At 46.3% G+C, this 22948-nt stretch overlaps 1 protein-coding gene across 1 annotated transcript in view; it reads left to right on the plus strand.

Annotated features, from left to right (window-relative positions):
• The window catches only part of HYDIN (HYDIN axonemal central pair apparatus protein), a 3273799-nt gene that overhangs the window by 1336275 nt on the left and 1914576 nt on the right, over positions 1-22948 (plus strand). The window contains exons 27-28 of the mRNA XM_069654775.1: positions 11688-11897; positions 13087-13224. Coding sequence (XP_069510876.1) covers positions 11688-11897; positions 13087-13224 — 348 coding nt within the window. The remainder of the gene's footprint in view (positions 1-11687; positions 11898-13086; positions 13225-22948) is intronic.

The raw sequence follows: 22948 nt of genomic DNA on the forward strand, positions 1-22948 counted from the left end.
TACTGGTCAGGAGTGTGGTAACCTGTTAGTTCAGGGGTTGTGGCAAGGTTGGCGGTGATGGTTTTACCAATGGCATATTGCCCAGCCTTGTATGTGTGGGTCACCTAGCGGAGCCCATCTGGATATTTATTGGGCCATTGTTTATGGGCATTGTCATAAGCACAGCCTGGCATATGTATTAGGTTACAGGTGCCAGGTGAATGATCATTTGCATTCCTGTATGTATTTATTTGAAGTCGGAGGACCCATGAAACAGCTAAGTCAAGCACCAAACAACATTGCATACATAGTCCGATTTATATACTGAGCAGGTGTGCAGGGTCCACTGGTAGGAAGGACTTGTTGAGGCTCAGTGTCTGGCCATTTACAGGACGGGTGCCGAAGTGGAGTGTTCCTGGGGGTAATGGTCTCAGATATTCCATTATATAGTGTTGTGACTGTTTCATGGTGGTTTGTCGTCTGGTGAACGGACCATAGTTTTCACCAATGCTTTCCATGCCTCTAGCGTGTCAGTGAGGCTATCATCCTGTGTCAATACTGATTTTGCCCAGGCCCACATCTCTGTCTCGCTCCAGATTTTGAAGACGTGTAGCCAGCGTTTATACTGGGGAGCTTTTGGTGATTTCCATTGCATAGCAATTTGCCTTTTTGTAAGGATACATGCCAAGTTCCTAAATCTGACGGTATGTTTGTTTGCTTTGTCTTGGGTGTGTTCCCAGCAGGCACTCCATTAGGCTCCAGGAGTATCTGACAACTCCCACCGCCCTACAAGCCTGTTCGATTTGGGACCTAAAGGACTGTACTTTTATGCAGTTCTGTAACATATGTATAAAGTCTGCCTCTTTTTGGTGACATCTGGGGGCACTGGGACAAAGCTTCTGCATTCAATTTAGCTACCCTGCTGGGGGTCATGTACGTGCAGTGTAGAACATTAATTTGGAGCAATTTAAACGTGGCATTTCGGGATATCTGTTTAGGGAAGCTGAGTTCTCGTTCCCATTCCGGGTCAGACATAACAGAACCCAGGTCTGCATCCCATTTAAGTTTAAGTTTGGAGTTTCTGAAGCTAATTCCCTCTAGTAGGAGACTATGTAGTCTGGTCACTGGCCTCCAGCCATCCTCCAGTAAGTACATAAGGTTCCTCTGGCCAGCTCTCCCAATTATGTCTTGCTACTCTCCTCACTCTCATGTACTGCAAAAATTGGCCCTTGGGTAGGCCCGACTGCTGTGACAGATTATCGTTATCTCTGAACTGGCCATCCTCATGCATGTACCCCATGTATAAACCCCCATTCTTCATAGAGTCTGGCAGCTCGCTTGTCTGCTATGTTTGTGCACACATCTGGGATTATTGGAACATTCGATGAGTATGGACTGTGTATTTTGAGGAGCTTCATTGGCCTGTGCCATATCTGCCTGCCTAGTTTTACCAACATTGGGACTGCGTTAGTGCAGCCCACAGGGAGCCACAGGAGTTTGCTGAGTCTGGCTGGGAACACTAGATGCTACAGCAGCCGTGATTCTGTTGTGGGGGGATCCGCCAGCTATTGTGTGACGAAACGTAGTTGGGCGGCGTGGTAGTAAAGTTCGAGATAAGGTAACTGTAGCCCCCCCCATCTTTGTATGGTCATTGTAATACTCTGAGGGCTAATCTGTGGCATCCCACACCCCATATGAAGTCTCTGATTTTCGAGTCTAGACAGCGAAAAATGGCTGCTCCTGTGTAGTGGTGGATATTTGTAAAGCCATAGAGAAATCTTGGGCGCACTATCATTTTAATAATGGCAATTCTGCCGTGGCGGATAGTGGCAGTCTAGACCAGAAGGACCTAGACTTCTGTCGGCCTCCCAGTACCTTTAGCGTGTTGCAATTGTGTGTTTCTTTGGGTGTGCGCGCGATCCAAATCCCTAGGTATCTGAACGATTCAGTCTCCAAGGAAGTCCTAAGTCGGGAAGATCAGCCAGGCTCGCCTCGCAAAGGCCAGCTAGTGGGAAAAGACAGAATTTGTGTCTGTTGAACAAGATCCCAGAGAGTTCAGCGAATCTATGTAGCACCTCTAGTATCATGTGAAGGTTGTGTCGTGGCTCACAAAGGTAAAGTAAGACGTTGTCCGCATAGAGCGATACCCGGTGCTTGGAGCAGCCTATCGTTATGCCTGCATGTAGGTATTCTTGCCGTAGGTATGCCACTATGGGTTCCATAACCAGTATTTAAAACATAGGCGATAGTATGAGAAACCTTAAGGTGTCTCCCAGTGTAAACCTTGAGGATCTGTCATCCAGGTGGCCAGGACACGGCCATCGTTATTGGATCCAGTTCCTGGGGGTGGACCAGTGAGGGAGGCTCACCTTGATTGGGGGGGGGGGTCCTCGAGAAGTGGGAGTGGCACACCGACGGGTGAGATGCGGTATCCCCCTTCCTTTAACACCTGTTCCCCAACCTTTATTTTATTTATTTGCATTTTTAAAGCGCTCATACAGCCTAGGGGCATCGAGGTCCTGTTACAGGAATATGTCTTGGCTGCATATTTATAACGCACTTAACACCCAAAGGCTTCTAAGCGCGGACTGGACCTGTGTTGCTTTGTGTCGTCTTGTTTCCAAGGAGAGCATGTTGCCGCTGAGCTATCCTCCCAGGACATCACGTAGGACATTCCAAACCACTGCCTCCCTTCCCCCTTTTCCAACACAAACACTTTCAGACAACACAAAGGACAACTGACTAATACTAGAGCCATTTACCTGACATGTTTCGAGTACAAGGGTCAGACAAAGTCAGGCAATTGATCAAAATCACACACACACCTGACGGCCCTTTCCCCTTCCCCACCAGGATAACAGGTGGAGCCAGAGAGTACCTGCAGCAGATGTCAGCGGTACATGGGGCAAGCCTATGCCAATAAGCCAGAGCGAGGGAAGCTCCCGCACCCGTGGTACCGGCCTTGACTCCAGAAAAGCCAAGCGGTTTGACACAGCCGGTGAGTTGAGGGGAGAACCGATAAGAACCAGGCTTTGATGAGTGGGAATCGCAAAGCAGCAAGTTTTGAACCAAAGCTAATGAACTGTAAAGAGTGTGAAGGGGAGACCACTTGCAGAGGGAGAGTTGCACCATGTGGGTGCTAACTCAAGAGACTCTGGTCAAGCCCCATATGAGAGAAACTACTGATACCAGAAGGCCGTAAGAAGGCCAGTGGAATAGGTCATAGTGGTCATACTGTTACGCTCACCTGGTCTCTGCGGAGGCGTTGGGGCACAGTTGCAGCCATCCCGGGGGTGAGGTCGCTCAGGTCCAACTTCGCCCTCTGCGCTTATGTGGTGACTGGTGGTAATAGGTGATGCTGCTCGGGACTGCTCCTGTGCCGAGAAGAGGGGGCGTGAGTATGCCAGCTTGTGCACCTGATCCCCTTCCAGACCCCTTCTCCCAAACCGTGGTACCCGTGGGATGCGCTGTCCCTGGAAAGCTCACCTGTTGATTAGTTTTGGCGAGCACTCCATCCTGCTGCTTCTGGCAGGGGCGCTTGTATGATCTGGACCGAGTTCATTCACTGGTCCCTTGCACGTGGTAGTCCAGTCTTGCTGCGACTAAGCCACTATACTTCAGGTAAGTGTTCCTGTTTGCCTTTGTCTTTCCTCGTCTATTTTTGTTGTATTGTAAAGTTTGTTGTCTTGTATTGCTGTCTGTTCCACTTTTGATGTTTGCTCTTTTGGTTGCCGGCCCGGCAGAAGCTGCAGAGCTTGAGGCGACAGCCGGAGGGAATGAGGAACGAAGTTGCAGCGGTACAGTAGCTGGTAAGTTGTTAACTAGGGGGCGCGCAGGGTTCAAATGCGTTGCAGCCCTAGGACGGATGTTCTAACCTTGTCTTTCTTCTTCTTCACAGGGTCCGAGTTAGTGGATGCAGAGTGCGGTGCTGCGCCGTCGGGATCACGATCACTGGATGTCAGGAGATGAGTCTTCAGATGAAGCACCGGTTTACTGGAGGTGAGTATGCAGGAGAAAGCCTGGTTTCAAAGGTAAGTAAATTGGTCCAAGCAGTGGTGAGAGTCATGTTGCATGCGAGTGCACAGTAACGCGAAGCACCGGCCTTAAGGCCAGAGCAGCTTATATAGCTGAGCTTCTGAAGCCACGCCTACCAGGTAAAGCCTGCCTGCCACACCCGATGAGTCAGCACATGAGGATGTTCTCTGGAATAAAGGCTTTCAGCTCCTGGAAAGTTCTTGTAAAATAAAAACACTCCTGCACTGAAATAAAGTAAAAGCACTCCTGCACTGAAATAAAGTGTTCCTGCTCACATTTCTATATAAAGTCCAGCCACGGCCCCTGTGTTTATGGGTCCCAAAGGGACATAAGTGAGTCAAGTGACCCATTGCCCCCATCTCTAGATGGTGTGGTTTTTGTGTTCTGCGGCCTGTGGCCATGACACATACAGAGGGTCAAGAAAAATCCCAGTACAATTGAAAGACTTTGATTTACAAGAAATGAGAAGAAAGGGAGGTGAATCCTGCAAATATTGAGCTAGGTAAAAGAGAACCTTAAAAGTAAAGAGGGGGTCAGTGTCCAGAAGAGGGAGACCCAGGGGTGAGCCACTATCACCCTGATCGAGAGCCACAGAAAACCCGTTGAAGGGAGGCTAAGAATCGAGAGGGGTCTGAGCCCGGCAGAGGGGATCCAAGGATGAAAAGTTGTTAGAGATGGCAAGAGTGAACCCGAAGGACAGATGCCAGAGATGAAGCTATCACCCAAGTACTAGCAGTCAAAAGGGGTCTGAGCCCGGCAGAGGGAAATCCAGGGGTGAAATCATCACCGGAGTACTGACAGTCAAGAGAGGTCTGAGCCCGGCGGAGGGAGATCCTGGGGTAAAGCCATTATCCAAAACTTCAAGAGGAGAACTAATATAAGATTAAGAAATACGATTGAGAAGGGTCAGCCCAGAAGAGGGGGACCCAGGGGTGAAACCATCACCATCACTGAACTTTGGAAACAAACTTTCATGTGTGCAAGGAACTTTTGTTTTTGTTATTTGAAACATCCCAGGCCCGAAGGCAAGAGACTTTCATGGGAAACAAGACTTGGCTGTCGATGATCCTGAGAACTACCATTGGAACGGTCGTCTAGTGCTGCAAAAACCAGACACTGTACTGTGCTCCAAGCGCCCATCTTACCCCCATGTCCAAAACGTGGGGAAGGAAGATCCAGGCAACCGTATCCTGACATATTATTTGAGGACACTTTTTATGAGAAATATCCCACACCCCTTTTTGTATTAATTGTGAGGCTTGGCAATAGGTTTCTTAGTATAGACCCTTTTTATTTTGGCACAACGCCACTAGGACTACCTTTTTTTTCATTTGATGGTTGACATTTGCTCCCATCTTAGAATTAGGTTTAGATTAGGCGTTTTTCCAACCTTCATACCCCATTTCATTGTTCATTAAACACCCTTGAACTGTGATCACTTGTCTGTCTTGTTGTCACCATGAGTTCCTCACAATAGTAGGCAGCCTTGGCGGGTACCCCGTACCCTGTTGATTATTCCATATTTTGCATATCTGCTTACCCGACTTTAGTCTAGCCATCGGGGAGGTGTACAGGAGTTTGACCCAGTGGATTAACTTCGGGCCTAGCCCGAAATTTTCCAATGATGCGAGCAGCCACTTCCAATAAACCGAGTCAAATGCCTTACTAGCATCTAGGGACGCCACCACATAATGTTCTTTGCGAGTTTGTGTCTGGTCAATGATGTGTTGAAGTCTTCTAAGATTCAGGGCTGTGCTGCGTCCGCGGACAAATCCTGTTTGATCTGTGTGTACCAGTGTTGTGATAACTGTGTGAAGGCGTCTAGCTAGTACAGTTGTGAGAATCTTTATATCACAGTTTAGCATTGCCAGAGGGCGGCACAACTCACACCTGTCTGCTGGTTTCCCGGGTTTGAGAATGGGTATCACTAGGGTCTCCCTCATGCCAGCTGGGATCGTGCCTGCGTTGTAAGTCTCTGTGAATACTTTCAGCAGTGTTGGAGTCAAGGTTGTATTGTAAGTCTTATAAAATTCAGAGGGGATCCCAGAGGGGATCCTATCTGTGGTTGTTGTCTTTCCGGTAGGCAGGGAAGCAATGGCTTTGCTCAATTCCTCAGCAGAGATGGGTAAGTCCAGGGAAACTCGTTGACTGTCCAAGAGTTTGGGGAGGCGTATCTGGGCGAACGCTTTGTTGAGGTCCTTTTGGGGAACTGGCGTATCGTGCTTAGACAATTGTGTATAGAAGGAGGTAACAGTCTCGTTAATCACCAGCTGGGATCTCCAAGGGGTCCCGCATTCATCATAGAGCAACGTAGTCTGTGGTCTGGGGTGTTCCCCTTTGCAGAGCCATGCCAATAATCTCCCGGGCTTATACCTCTCTGTATGTGCCCAGGCAGTCTAGACGGAGTAGTCGAGCCTCTATCAATCTTACTTCAGTGGACTGTTGGCCCTGGTGTTGAGTCTCTAGTGTTTTAATTTCATCTTCCGTGGACTCCAGGGTCTCATGTAGTACCCGGCGGATGCCCCCAGCCCTAGCTATGACCTTGCCTCTGGTCACAACCTTCATGGCTTCCCATATGGTGCCCCAGCTACTCACGCTCCCAACATTGTTCTCGAGGAAGTTGATTAGGAAATCTGCCAATACCCTTTAAAAGCCACATCAGTTAGTTCCCTTTTATGTAGGCGCCATGTATGGATAGGTCGTCTAGGGTATGCTAGGCACCATTCAATCACCAAGGGGGAGTGGTCCGATATTGTGCGACCCATGTATTCCTTGCTAATGATCTCTGAAAGATGCACTGACCACACAAAGAAATAGTCAGTTTGTGTGTGCATCTTATGGGGTTTGGGGGGGTAGTAGGAGTAGGCCCTGCTGTCTGGGTGTATTTCCCTCCAGAAATCAACGGAGTCCAGGTCTTTTAGCATCGTGTTCAGTGCTGTAGAGGCTGGGGAGGGGCTGTTTTCTAGAGGGGATGATCTATCCTAAGCAGGGTTCCGTATACAGTTGAAATCATCCGCCCCATAGAACAAGGCCATCACTCCTAGCTGTTACTAGTTTACATAGTGTGTGAGCGTGGGCTGGGATGTTGTGATTTGGAAAGTATGAGTTTACTATGCAGACCTCCCTGTGTTCAAGATACCCTCTGACAATCGGGTATCTCCCCTCCTTGTCTCTCTCTATGTCTAGTAATTGGAAGGGAAGTGTGCCGTCAATCCAGGTGAGCACTCCTCTAGCAAACTTGGAATAGGTGGCATTGTACCCTGTCCATCCCCAGCACGACAGTAGTGCCTCCTGCCCCTCTGGGAGCAGGTGTGTCTCTGTTGATAGTATGTGTGTGAGTGAGTGATGATGAGTATGATTGGAGTGTTGGATGCGTTTTGAATTGCGTGATTTGCACAGCACAAGACACTTTTTGACACTACCAACATTATAGGGCTGACCATTAGAAGCCCATAATATCGACTGCTGTCTGAAACATTATTGCACTGTATTGTTTTTTTTGAGTAATTGACAATAGCTGCATACATAATTTTAGTTCACATTGTTGTAGTGCAACCTGTTGCATTTTTGGAAATTGCTTATGTTTTTGAAACCTAATAAAATTGGTTACCAGACATTCCATCGAAACAAATTGGTCGACTGGACAAATGGTTTTTATTTTTACCCCTTTTTTTGGGGGGGGAAACATGGAGTCCCCCCCAACCCCCTTTTTTTTCTAAAAAACCCCTTTTCCCTAAACTACAACCTTAAAAATAAATATATAAATTTAAAATAAATTCGACCATTTGGTTTTCGATGAAATTACGTCGACCAAATGTCCTGTCGACCAATTGTTTTCGATGAAATGTCCGGACACCAATAAAATTCTCTATTTTTGTACATTTCTATGCTTCACGATTTAATCCGCTAGAAGCACATCTCCCTTTGATAACTAACTTCCCATTGGCATTCAGCTTGATGCAATAGATCACGTTGCCCCCCTAACTCTTTTTTGTTTGCATCTAAAGGTTGTGAACCTACATGAGGGTTGGTTAGAGGTTGGATTTGTGTCCCTTACACCTCCTTGCGTTCTTTTGGTGTCTCCTGAAGCAGCACAATGGATATCCTTTTGCGCTATATATATATATATATATATATATGAATTTATCCTGTTTCTGCGGAGGTTGGATCCAAGGCCTCGCAACATTCCATGAGATTATTATTATGGCAGTTGACATAGCAGTGCATGTTGGTTGGCCCTCTTGTGGCCTGTACTTCTGTTCCAAAGGGGTACTACAACTGTTCTATCTCCAAAAGCCCTCTGGCAGATTGAGTCAGAGTCTGCCGGAGTCCCATGAATATTACTGATACCCCAGCTCAACAATTCTAAAGCCTGTCTCACCCACCGGGTGGGAACTCCCAAAGACACTTTGTATGGATGACATAAAAAAACAAACTTGAACATGGTCCCCAACAAGGTCAGGCTGTTCAAGCAATCCGGTACCTATAAGGCTTGGTCTGGCCATTGTGTACCAGGCGTTGGGGGGGGCAGCAACGGGCTGTAGACCTTTAGTAATTTGGGGCTGAGTGGTGAACACCAACAGTGCGTAGCTGGGCTCCGCCCTCGCCAGAGGTAAAAAACAGTAATTGCACATTTGGGGGAGTCTGTTTGTTCCTGGGTGGTTTTAGTTAGTTCTCACCGAAATGCAGGCGTTTCTTTGGATCAGTGACAATTGATAGTCTTGTGTAGTTGGAGCTCATGGCAAGACCTGGGGCCTAGGTCCTGTAATTGTTGTGAGTAACTGCGTTTTGCATCTCTTGTCATGGTTCCAAGTAGTTTTTGCTGGACAGGTCATTGTGGCCCCTCCACATGACGGCCGCCTCTGTGGTCTCCAGGAATTGTGCTTTGCCTTTGTAGAAGATTTTGAGTCTTGAAGGATACAGTAGCATATATTTAAGGTTTAGCTGTCTCACTCTTGCTTTTATACAGATGAACAAGTTCCTGGCCCTTTGAACTACTGGCGTATAGTCTGGATAAATAAATAGAGACTTTTGAGCTACCCTGTACTATTTTGCACTCTTCAGATCCCTCCGTTGTGCCAAGTACCTGGATGTTGTTTCTGTGCTATCTGCCTTCAGCGTCCTCTGCACGCATTTCTAGGGTGGTGTTTAGTTTCTCGAGTTCCTTGACCCTTTTGTCTAAGTCCTAAATCCTAAGTCTAAGAAGGACCTCTGCAGACATGACTCTCTCAGCGAGTTGTCTGACGTCTTGTCGGAGGAGCTGCATGTCAATTTTGACTTCATCTATTTTCGACTCCAGGGACATGCGTAAGGCTGCTATTGCTGCGAGAACTTGGTTCTCTTGTGGGACCTGCGGGTTCGGAGGGGGCAGATGTTGATTCGGGTTGTCAGCATGTGCAGCGTTGCAATTTTTCCCTTGTCACGAAAGATTCCATTGTCATGGACTTGTTCTTAATTGGTGTCATGCTGCCACTTTATTCGGTGCGCAATGTTGATTATGCTGTGTCTAGTCATCCAGCCCGGGGCCCAGCTGTGTTCTCAGGGCAGTTCCTGGGGAAGCCCAGGTATACTACTTTGCAGTAGCGTACTCCAAGGCACAGCAATCTGTTAACAGCTAAGCTGCCAGGTGGGCATGACACTGGGGCACAAGCAATAGGGTTCCACAGGGTAGAGCCTGTCTGCCAGAGGTTCGGCAGGTTGCAGGAGTGTTTTTGGCTATATAGCTATATAGCAAGATACAAGGGGTCTTGTTACTGAGCAAGTAGCATTATGTGTTCAGCAGTTCAGGTGTCTGGTCTCGCCACAGCTGGCCGCTCTGGTGGCAGTTTTTTTGCGGGAGGTCACCGCCACAAGTTCTCCTTAGTGAACTTGTTAGCACAATGCCCTGTTTATGCCTCTTTATCCTGAACAATGGGGGGGTGCTGTGGTCCAGCTCTAAGCCCACAGTGATGAAAGGAAGGAAGGAGGCAGGGGGGAGGCGAATCAGCCTGTGTCAATCTCCTCAGTTGTGGCAATCTAGGGTTATATGGGGCCATGTAGGCCGTGCAAGCTATTAATCCTGGGGCAGTGTGGCGGCAGATGGGGTCCACCGCAAGGTGCTGGATTGCAGGGCCGGTGCCGGGTTTTGGAGCGCGCAGCACAATAGTTTTTTCAGTTCAAGTAGGTGGCACCGTGGCAGACTATGAGTAATAGAGTTCCGGGAGAGGGGGTGAAACAAGATGGAGGGTAACTCCCTCTTGTCTGCCCAACCCAGTTGTCAGGCACATTGTGCAAACTGTTATGTAAGCGGGGCCGGTTGTATTCCCATGCTGGCAGAGGCCTCGGGGTATCAGAACAGTCATTCACTTACCGCACAGCAAAAGGCAGGAAGAAAAGAGTCTTGCAGCAGGAGCAGTGTCTTGGTGGCAATCGCTGTAGCAAGGCTGTCGGGGCCCACAGGTTCCGTCTCCGGCAAGTGGCTGGGTGAAGTCACACGCCCCACAGTGGGTCCTAGGGTTGTGGATGCAGGTCCCGGGCCATGTCTTGTTGCCTGAGGAGGACCAGAGGTGATTCACAGTGGTGTGGGCAGCGTAGCAGGCAGGTTACACTGCGTTATCATATATTGGCAGACCGCCTGGTGAGCCAGACCCTAATAGATGGTCCTGGCAGCAATGTCCACGACAAAGCCCTGAGCACCCGTCCCTCACCGCAGGCACCAGCTCCTGCAGGAAACCGGGTGACGTTGTGCACTCAGAGGCTCGACCCGGCAGCGGAGCACAGCTCTCAGGCAGTGGCCACCGATGGTTCAGAACAGTGTTGCCCAGGTAGCAGGCAGGGTATACTGCGTTATTACATGCCGGCGGGCTGCCAGAGATCCGGATCTTGTGGGTGACCGCCATGAGTGCCTGTCGCTCGCTGTGGCTGCCATCTTGGTTCGCAGAGTGGTCCCTGCAGTTCTCCGTTATATGCAGTCCCGCAGCTCTGGTTTTCACCCGGGGTGGGTTTAGTAGATGGGCACCACTTTCCCTTGCTTAGGAGTGTATTTCTGGACTTATTCAAAATGTCTTGACTGTCGTTGCTCGGATGAAAGCAGGATCTCAGCATCAGCTCAGGCCACCCCCAGCCCCTCCCCCAATGTTGAGACCAACTTCTGCACAATGAAATAATTCTGTGCGGAGTAATGAGTCAGTAAAAGGGTCCCTGTTAGCATTACGTTTGCCTTTGCTGAAGTACACAACCTTACCAATTGTATTCCAGAAAAGAAATGTATTATCTGATCCTGTTTGTTTTATTCTAACTGACTTAATATTAACTTCTTTTGGTTTGATGACTATGGTAAACTGTTTCGTGTGGAAAACAGCTTTTTAGCAACTGTTGTACAATTTCAGTGTCAGTAAGATTTAGGCTTTTTCCTTAGTGCCTCAGTTCATTGGCTTTCATCATCACTGTCGTAGTACTTCAGACAAAAGACTACCACAACTAATGAGCAAATTATTGAACCAAATGATATACTTAAATAAACCACTACTTCTACAGTTGAAATTCCCCATCAATCTAATCTGCTGTCCGTCATGATGCTCTTTCCAGCAAGGCAAAGTGATAGCTTTGAGAAAGCAATAGCAAGATCTCCGTTTTATGATTTGCTTTTATGTCCAACTTTAATTCTTCTGCATTAATTTCCTTCCCCTTTTCAGGTATTTGATATTCTACCCCTCTATGGCACGCTTGAGCCCAATGAGAGCCAACAGTTGTCCTTCACCTTTTTTGGACATAGTGGCATCAGTGCTCAGGTGAAAGCTTTGTGTGAGGTGGAGGGAGGCCCTACCTATGAGATTACACTGCGGGGAGAAGCATCACTCGTCTGCTATGACCTGGACAAGAAGGAGATAGACTATGGGCTACAGGTACAGCAACCAATGTCTTATCCTCCAACTATTCCTGCCTGGTGGATTGTGTGATAACTTGACAGTACCGTGGTGGTTCTCTTTCCAGGCAGCCTGCATTCAGCCACTTTGGAGTGCATATATCAACTGGCTTGTGTTGTCCTGCTTTCTCACCATGCTTCGTGGCATTTAGATTCAAAGCTGCTGCATGCTCTACCTTTCTAATGTGTTCTTGTTTCTGATGTTTTGGTAATCCTTTTTCATATCTTTTTGATGGCAAGATTCCTCTTTCGATGTGAAAGTATGCTCTTGTAACAAATCACTTTATAAGCTTCAGACACACTAGGCCCACCAACTGTGTATTTTTTCTCACTTCTGCCACCCCCTGCTGACTCAACCGGCCCGCTCCTCGTTAAGGCACTTGTCATTCAACCTGTGTCTCCCTTTCAAGCTTCCCCCCCACATCCAAATACATTGCCTTATCACTGGAATCACTGATCACTGTCTTAGATACCAAGTTTCCTCAGTCATCTCTTCATCTCACATTCCACCACCACAGTTTTCACTTCAGCTTTCTTTTTCTACTCAGTTGGCTTCCACTTACTGCTTCAACTTCATCTGTCTCCCTGCTTCACTGCACTGCCCCTGTGTCCTCATTCATTTTCTTCTAGCATTATCTCTTCCACTCAATCATCCAATATTTACTTTCCACAGACTAACTTTGAGCTCTCCCCACCTCCTCCCAGCTTAACTTACATCACTCCCTGTTACGCGTCTCTCTCTCTCTCTCTCTCTCCCCCACCTTAAGTAATACCTTTCCCCTGACCTGCTCTTGCCTGTACAGCCTCACACTACATCACCCATTCCTGGCCTCATCAGTTTTCTTCTCTTTCCCAGCCCTCCAGCCATGCCTCTACATTTTCCTGACTCAGTGCTTCTCCCATATTCGGCTCAGTTTTCTCAAATCTATAACCATTTCCCATCCACAGGCTTCCAGCCCCTGCTCCCTCCAATCTCCAGCATCCCAAGTCCACACACCCTTCTTCAACCACCCAATTGGGCCTGCACCTGCCCCAACTTGGTTCAAACCCAACTCTTAATCTCCTCGCCTGATGCACTGCATCTTCCTCCTTCAACCTAATGCATCTACTTTCCTACCTAGACTTCCAAGCTATGTCTTTCTCTGAACTGCACACTTATTTTATTTTAGCCTTTTGACCGTGTAGCTGAAGCTGAACTGGTGCTGAAGAACAGTGGCAAGGTTAGCTTTGAATTTGAGATCCTCAACCCAATCCTGGCTACGGAAGTGAACCCGCCTCCTGGAATTCCTCTGATTGTGCCTTCTTCTGTGAGTATCTCTTTTAGGAAACCCTTTCTCTGTCGTATTTGGGGTGCTCATAGCTCCACATTCTTAAGTGTGTTGTGGATCATTTAGAAAGAACAAATGTATCCTGCCCAGCTGATTTTTCCATTGGCACAAATTAAGTCGAGTATGACATTTGAAAGTAGTTCATTATTTTATCACAAAAGTGCAGGGTTTTTTGAGAGCCCTATCTGGCTAAGCTGCTTTGTCTGACAGATTTCTTTTTGAATTATTACTTTTGAAAGAATTGTCCTCTAGGAATCACCTCATCCTGTCTTCACCAGCACCTTTCATCTCTCTTAAAGGGCCAGTTTTCTGAAACAATGTTCATATCACCTTCATCTACAAAGGCACATTTATGAGTTACCCCAAACATAATTGTGTTTTTACAAGCTGTGGTTACAGGTTAGATGGCTTATCCATATAAAGTGAAATCATATGGTCCAGCTACACAATACAAACAATCTATTCCTTGCTGAAACTTGGCCTATAAATAATACTTTTTGATTTAGCAAACGTGTGTTCCCTTCATAATAAATTGAGATTTTGCTGTGTAGCTTTCCTCAGTTCATGGGGGAGGCTATGGGGGTTCCTGAAACATTTGACACATCAGGAGATGGTAATTTTGCATGCAGAGTGCAATTTGGAGGTCTTTTTGGGCTCCTGCAAGGTCATTCCAGGGAGTTTGGTGCATGGCCTGAGTCTCTTTATGTGAAACACCAAATGGCCTCTGTAAGCTGGTGAAGAGCCATATCCGCATGTCGACATTGAAGGTTGTATTGCGCATGGTAACAAAGGAAACAGAATGCAGCAAATTAAATTGTCTCTAGGGGCAAAGATGTGCTGTTAACAGGGTGCATAATTCAAGCATTAGTTAGTTGAAAAGAAATGTCTTAGATGCCTTTTTAAATGAATGCATCTGGGAAAGAAAACAGATATTCAGGGGATTGGAATTCCAAAGCTGCAGAGCCTACATAGAGACACTCCTGTTGCCTCTAGTCTTACATCCATAAGCGGATACTTTGGAGGCTGGGAGCCCCTTAATGTAAAATGTAATGTTACAAACATCTGCCATCTTGTTTGTATGAAACTTCCTTTTTCTCTCTTGCTCTCTCCTCGCTAATATCCTAATTTTGATTCAATGACTTGTTGCTGAGGGTGGCGAATATTATTAGTTTGTTAGCCTTCTGAGAAGATGGTCTCCCATAGCAGACTTGGAACAAGTACCTTATCTGTTTGTGTATGCCCCTTTGTTTTATAACCCCCTGCTAACAAGTAGCTGCAAGACTTTCACCTGTAACTGGGTTCTGTATGCAGGATGAACCATGTTTGTCGTAGCACGCCAACTAAAGGCCACTTCCTTTATCAACCCTAGCTCCGTCCTTGGGTCCAAATCTCAAGTCTTCTGTGGGAGCTGCTGAACCCCACAGTCCCTCTCCAACCGTTCTGCACCCACTGGCTCAATTCCCCATGCGTTACAGTTGGCACATCACATTTCATTCCATTACTTCTTGAAAGCAATCGCCTCTCATTATTTGCATTTACCTGTGAATTTCTCTGCCTATGCACAGAATAAGAACTTTTAAGCTAATTTTGCAGTAGAAAATTGAAAACTTGAACAGCAATGTTTTGATTCCAAAAATAAACTACAATGAAACCGTAGTACTTGAATTCTATGTACATCCTGCACCCTTTTCCTTTAGTTCTTTCTTTTCCTACTGCATTCAAAAATAAATAAATCCTGTTCTCCAAAAGTCTCCTTGGAATAACGTTTTAACTGCTGGTTTTATTTCTAATTGCTTGTCTCAACCTTCTAAGATTGCCTTGCAGTGTGTTGCTTTGCCTTATTTTACGTTGATAATTCTTTTGGTCATCCAGATAGTTTTCATCTTGCTTTGGTAGTTTCTCTAATCTAAAGCCCCTTGGTGCACACCTCAGAACTACAAATCCCATGTTTGTTGAAACATAATCGCTGATGGAACATCTAGACACTAGTTAGGCCCTCTTATGTGTCGCTGTTTAAGAGTTCTTGAAGAGAAACACCTACACTGGAACTCTCCTGAGGCCAGAGGGTAAATTCACAAACTTGGTATAACGTTTCTATTAATCACTTTCACTGTGCAAAAAACGTCTCACTTTTACATGCGTCCTAGTTTACTTAGCACGAGGATCGCGCTGCATAAATAACTGTTCAAAGGTTTAAGCGAGTTGAAGACTTCCCACTATAAAACAATAGCGTGCAACCTTGGAAAGCAATTTTATTATACGCCCCAGCTCTGGTAAATTGGTATTTGTAATTGCCAGTGAATAGGCGTAAGTGACTTTAATGAACCGGGGTAACATGCCGTGCTCTGGTCTTGTGTCGTGGAATGTACAAATAAAACGGAGTGATGGGGGCTTTGAAACCACTAACCCAGTTTAGACTGACCACTCTGGTAAGGTGTAACACGATTTGATAGGGTTAGATCCTTGGAGACCTGTAGATTGAGAACAATACTCAAAAAATTCGATATGATCCGCTCAAACCACTAGTGCGTTATGCTGGTTAGTGTATGCGTTAGAAAATATTTGAGTTTGGATTGCTCCATGCAATTCATTTCAGACTGGGAAGACCACCACTGGTAGTGCACTACTATGTTGCAAGGTAGCTGAAATCATGTTACTAGGTGTAGTTCACGTTTGATTGACTAAGTGAGTAATTTAGAATGGTCCCATCTGCTATTAAAAATATTGAATGGAGCAACACTCACCCTGCGTTATGAAGATGCCCCATATCACAATGAAGTTCTCAGCCCAATGGCGTTCCACGTCCTGTTTTGGATCGCGCCCACCGTCCAGTTTACTTTTAGTGTTTCCCATGTACTCGTAGCATCATGCGCATGTGCAATGAGTCTTAACACAATGTACTGGGCTGGAAAACGGCCATGTTCGACAATTGCTCCTCAATGGCGAATTATAGTTCCCTAACTTACACATCAGTGTGGGATCAGTGTCGGTGTGTTAAGGGCATGTGAAATGACCCAATTGATAGTATCAATACATAAGAGATAGATCTAGTGGAATAGCGTAAAATGCAGGGAAAACCAGCGAACCTCATAGTTATTGCGATTACAAGCCAAGTTAATAGTAATCCGACAAAGGCCCGACTGCTACTCTACTTGTAGCTCAGTTTGCATAGAAAGCAGATTCCCATGTTAGGTGTACCTCATGTAGTACTTTTTCGTTACTAACATCACATTATTGGATATGAGTTATATTAGGACAAATTGAGCTCACAATACTTGAACATAATTTGTTACATTCAAATTAGCCCTGTTGCATGTTTAATTTGATTTAACAGGTATATGTACGGCGCAATGTTCGCCCAATGGCATCTTGGCACTAACCTAGCAGGAAGGTGATGGAACACCAACTACAAAAAGAGTCTTCAGAGCTTTACGGAAGGCAAGGTGGTTGGTTGTAGTTCTGAGGAGAAGAAGTAGGGCATTCCAGAGGCCAGCCCCTGCCACTGAAAAGGTGCGGCCACCAACGCAGCAGTATTTCACCGCAGGGACGAGCAGCAGACCGGCATCAGTGGAGCATAAGGCCCGTCTAGGGATGAAATTTAGCCTGTAGGTATTCTGCGCCCCATCCATAAAAGACGCAGTGAACCAAACATAAAGACTTCAAATGGATGTGCTTGATCATAAGGAGCCAATGGAGTTGAGTCAAAATCTGAGCGATATGGCAGCAATGAGGAGTGGCTGTGGCATCCGTGCAGCAGATTTTTGGAGGACCTGAAGATGCTGAAGGATATAAGCAGGTTGAGCCCCAGGAAAAGAGAGTTGCAATAGTCAATAGACGAGGAGACAAAAGCAGACACCACAGGTGTGTGAAGGTGCACAGGAATGAAGGGAAGAACCCCACAAAAGAGTTTGAGTCAAGAGTTACCCTGTTGAAAAACAGCACTGACCTGGGGTTTCAGAAAGGGGCCGAGAGAAGGGGTGCAGAAATCAGGGGTCAAAAGAGAAGAAGCCGTGGGAGGGCCTAGTACCAACACCTCAGTTTTGTCCCCGTTTAACTTGAGCCAGTTGTTCTGCATCCATTCTCCCACAGCCTCAAGGTACACCTGGAACCGGGCTGCCGACTCAGGAATGGACAGGTCAAGGTGGACCAGGATCTGTGTCTCATCTGCATACGAATATCAGAGGAAGCCGTGGGAGAAGATCAATTTGTTCAGCAGATGAACATAGGCATTGAAAAGTCTGTGCTAGGTCGTCCACAAGAGAGACCAGGACGCTCTTGGTGCCGCACCCTTGACGAAAACCAGATTGCAAAGAATGAAAGAAAGAGAATTCTTCGAGAAAGGTAGTGAGCAAAGGACAGACGAAAGATTCCAAAAGCTTCATAAAGAAGGGGAGTAGAGACCTAGGCCGTATATTTGCTGGGATTGAATGATCAAGTGAGTGGATTTTCAGTAGCATGTTTGAGAGGGGCTGGAAACACCCCGATAGACAGGGAGGTGTTCACCAATGTAGTCAGAAGGGGAATAAGATGGGGTGGTGGGAGGCCAATGGTTTTGATAATGCTAAGTGGAATCGGTTCTTGAGGTGAAGAGGACATAAGTCGAAGGATAGCAGCTGCAATATCGGTGGAAGAAAAGCAAGGAAAAACAAACCAAGATGCCGTCTTTGAGTAAGTGTTGGGGGAGGAAAAACACCTGGTAAAAAAGAAACAAAGCCTCTCAAAGGAAATTCCTCATTTCATGGTCTGTGTTAAGGACAAAGTGGGTGGTTCTCAGGTGTCAAATCGTCTCCGACTCCATTTGTCCAAGTGCGCGTTCTGTCACATCCTCGGGATCCCAAGTAGACTTTATGTCCAATAAATCTAAGCTCTGATTTCATGTCCAACTGGTGGGTGGCCTGCCAGGGGACTGCAAGTGGCAGTTTTGAATCTTGGCTGCCAATGGATGGAAAGTGCTCTCGAACACGGGTTCGCAGCTACCTTATTGTGCTGCCAATGTATATTTTGTTGCAGATGTATCTAATAACATAGGCACCGTATTTAGATCTGCAGGTAATGGTCTCTGTGATCTTGATGTTTATAACTTGCTGGTTTCCTGTGTGTTGCAGTGTGCATACTTGCACATTGTACATGTGCCACATTTGGAGAACCCCTTTCTGACCAGCGGTAGCCATTTACTCTGCGATCCACTGCTAATGTTGGGCAAGAAATATGGACTGAGGCTGTTCCGTAATGTGGGGGCCTTAGTAAAGATGATCTTTGGAGTCTTATCTAAATGCCTCTGGAGATCCTTGTCCAATAATAGAATATGCCAGTGGTTCTTCAAAATCCTATAAGCCAGATGGTTATCCTTTGAGTATTGTGTCAAGAACTGGTTGTATTGTGTGTGTTACCCAACGTGGGCTGTTTATCTACCTAACACTTACCCTAATTTTACTTAATTTTAATGGACCAAATTATGTTCAACTATTGTGAGCTCAAGGTGTCCTTATATAACTCATATGCAATAATATGACGTTAGTAACGAAAATGAACTACTCATGAGGTACACATGGGAATCTGCTTTTTATGCACTATGAGACTAGCAGTCAGGCCTCTGTCGGATTACTATTAACTTGGCTTGTGATCGCAATAACTGAGGTTCGCTGATTTGGGGTTTTTCCAGCATTTTATGCTATTCCACTAGATCTATCTTTTATGTATTGATACTATCAATTTGCTCATTCCATATGCCCTTAACACACCCAACACTGATCCCACCCCTAATGTGTAAGTTAGGGCAATATAATTCACCAGTGAGGAGTAATTATCTAACATGGCCGTTTTCCAGCCCAGTACATTGTGTTAAGACTCATTGTGCATGTGCACGATGCTACGAGTACATGGGAAACACTAAAAGTAAACCTGATGGCGGGTGCAATCCAAACCGGTATGCAGAATTGGGCTGAGAACTTCATTTTGATATGGGGCATCCTCATAACACAGGGCGAGTGTTGCTCCATTCAATAATGTTAATAGCAGATGGGACCATTCTAAATTGCTTGCTTAGTCAATCGAACGTGAACTACACCTGCTAATATGATTTCAGATGCTTTGCAACATAGTGCGCAACCATTTGTCTTACCAGTCTGACGTGAATTACACAGAGCAATCCAACCTGAAATATTTCTTATGCGTACACTAACCAGTATTACACACTTGTGGTTTGAGCGGATCATATCTAATTTAGTGCACATGGTTTTTTAGTACTGTTCTTATTCTACAGGTCTCCAGGCATCTAACTCTATCAAATCGTGTTGCACCTTATCAGAGTGGTCAGTCTACACTGGGTGAGTGTTTTCAAAGCCCCCATCACCCCCATTTTATCTGTACAGGCCACGACACAAGACCAAAGCATGGCATGTTACCTTTTTTCATTAAAGTCACTTATACCTATTCACTGGCAATTACAAATGGGGCACGCATGGGTTTATAGCATGCATGACACAGAGTGCACTTTTAATGAACATTTGTTAAGTATAAGCAATGATTCATGTCTACTCTTTGTCTCTTTCTCCCCCTTTTTCTCTCATTTAATTTCATTGATGTCAACATTTATTTTTTATAATTTCTGCTGCATTTGGTTTATAATTTTGTTTGATCTAATGCTATGTGTCAACAATTACTGTTATTTTGATCTGTGGGATACACTTTACCGGAGCTGTCAGTCTACACTCGCCAGCTATAGTTTATATACCTTTTTCTTTTGTGAGAATAATTCTTTTCAAGTGCCCAGGTTTTAAAAAGACCTAAGGAAGGTCGAAACGTGTGTCACCAAGGGTCACATTTATAATAAAGGCACTTCCTTATTATTTTTAGTTTCATATTTCCTTTACGCTTAGACTGGCGCCTTACCCGGGTCAACCAATCAAACTGTATTCTGAATGGATTGTAGTCCTTGAATTTGAAATACAGCATATATCGAGTTGGAATAATCGAGCCTCGAATTAATCGGGGAACCAACCACTACCCAATGAAGCTCCCTGGCGATAAATGGGATGGAGTGCTTGGTTAAATGTTACCTGCATGCCTGGTGGTGGTGTGACAGGGTTAGAGACCTGACCCTGTTAAGAGGGGATGGGGAAACCCCTCAGCCCGGGGTCGGAGGCCTATGAAGGTTTTCACTAGAGCCAGTCCTGCCACTGAGGCAGGATGTGGGAGTTGTCAGGGCCCGTCCCTGTCCCTTCTCCATGTGCCTGCATTTTCTAAATGAGTACCACCTCTCTTGACCCATGGCTGGCGGTGGATGAACGGGAGAGGAACCTGACTGAGAGAGAGAATACGGAGAGCTTGCAATCTCTGTGCACCTTGCACAGCACAAAGTCAATTCCCTTTAACAGGGTGGCAGAGCGGGTCCCACAGGCAAACTGGCATAACACTCTGAGAAACCCTAAACCGAAGTGGGACATTAACTGTGACCACAGGGGGCTGCCATTGCCTAGAACCAGTAAACCCACATACCAGAGTGGCTGGGCTTAATACCACTTTTATGTGTTTACTTGCTTATAGCTCCTTCCCTGGGGAAAAGAATGACAGTAGCTGGCCCGGGGAAGCAACAGAGGGATATAGCCAATAAAGAAGGATAAAAAGGGGCACAGGCATTGTGGGTTATTTGGGTGAGCTCAAAGGGGGGTTAGGAGGGCCAAGAGACCAAGAGGAGGAAGGATAGTGATGAGGGACATGGTGGAGGATTGCTAAAAGAGTGTGCAAGGTGAGGTATTGGTTGGGGGGAGAAAGTGGTACTTGGTATTTTAGTGTGAATGCACGGTGTGTTAGTGGGGCTGGTAAACAGTGAGTAGGGAGTGAAGGAGAAGGTGACTGAGGGGGTGAAAAGAAAGTGACTGGGAGTATATGGATGGGGTGTACTATAGGGGAGAGTAGTCGAGGGAAGAGTAGAAGTTGTGTGGTGAGGGGAGAGTAGTCGTAGTAGAGAGGTGGGGAGTAGACGGAGAAAGAGAACATGGGAGGGGGAAAAGGGAAAGAGTGGTAGAAAGGGAGAGGCAAAGGAGAGTGGGATGAAGAATGGAAGGAGAGTAAGAGGAAGGGGAAGACCTAATAGAACATCAGGGCAAGCAGTAGAAGGGTATGAAAGTCAAGGACCAGGTGGAGTTGGACTGTCTGAAAGGCACCTATTCTTATGGTACAGTGCATTGAGGACCAAGGTCAGGGACCAACTCGATTGTTCACAGGAGGAGATTATTGGAAATGGTGTTTTCCTTTAGGCCATCACCTCCAGACTGGCAGATTCTTAGACAGTTGGGGATACCGATCCCTAGAGTCCATCTTGTGTTTGAGGGGAAGCCTGGGCTAGGGAGGGAATGCCCTGCATCGGATGAGAGAGAAGGAGGGGAGTTCAAATAAAAACCCTTGAACTGTCTTCGAGAGTTGGTGTGTTCTTAAGGCCATCATTGACAGTTGTCTCCAGCAATGGTGGGGTGGTGGATTGCAGTGTCATTGCCGAGGCCCAGAATCGCTGCTTTTACTCCTGCAACCCTCCTGTGCGACATCCGGTATACCCAGGAGCCTAGCGGCTTCCATGAACGGCACAGCCGAGCGTGCATGTCCCCCCTCTGCTTTCTGAATGGAGCTGCGCTGGAGTGCAAGTTTAAAGACTGTACACGTCCCTTGTTGGGCACCCAAAGCAAAGTACAAAACTTCTCCTTCAAGGGCAGGTGAGGAACCATAAGCCCAAATTGCATTCAAGTAGAATGAGAACAATCCTTCTACAAATTGTAAATCTCCAGTTACATTATTTGTGTCTTCTGCCTGTTGCTAAATGTTTTCTAATTTCCATGTTTCTAATGGATTGTGGCCTCCCACGGATTCCACATCTTAGATATGTTTCTGAGAGCTGCAAAGCAGGAGAAAATATTTCAGGGGGCACTGTGCACTCTGGAGTCGACTGTCATTGAGTCGTCTTCGTGACTGGATGCGACTTTGATGCCGGTACAAATAGCATGCTTGACGCCCTGTGACCTCGGCTCCTTTTTTCGCCATGCCCAGCACGCTACATGGGAACATCGCTTTAGAAAAACTCAGACACATTTTTCTATTCATAGAAAATCTTTATATTTTCAAAATGTCTTCAACTACGTCGACACCAAAACCTTCGGGTTTCAAAAAGTGGCATGATTGCGGTGCTAAATTGTTGCTTACCAACCCCCCCACAGAATTTGTCTGTGCTGCTTTGGTACCGACCATGTGGTGGCGCATTGCGGCATATGCCAAGATATGACACCAAAGGCCTTAAAGGAGAGAGCTGCCAAATTGTCACTGCGTCAGTTAGCTTTCGAAGTTGACAAGTACGACACTGTTCAAACACAGACCCAGCAAAAGCAAAAGCTCAGCGACCAAAAACATGCCTGAGAAAGACAGTAAAAGCTCAAAAAAAACACTGTAAGAGGCCTCACTCGAGGAGCTGCTCCTGGCATTCATCTTCTTTCCCAAAAAGAAGAAAAGGAGGAGGAATTAGTCAACTGACTCATCCACAGAAAAACGGGTACAATTCCACTCTAGTTTCACCTCAGCTTAGACGTGGGAAGAATTTTGCATCAAAATGATGCAGGTCTTTGAGAAGGCAGGCCCGTCCATACTATCTTCCTCTGGGAAAAAGACCTCTGAGCCCTTCGTGCATGAAAAGCCGTCATGGACTCAATGCACCAGCCAC

The sequence above is a fragment of the Ambystoma mexicanum genome, chromosome 1p, assembly GCF_040938575.1.
Source record: "Ambystoma mexicanum isolate Mex_15411 chromosome 1p, UKY_AmexF1_1, whole genome shotgun sequence".
Lineage (NCBI taxonomy): Eukaryota > Metazoa > Chordata > Amphibia > Caudata > Ambystomatidae > Ambystoma > Ambystoma mexicanum.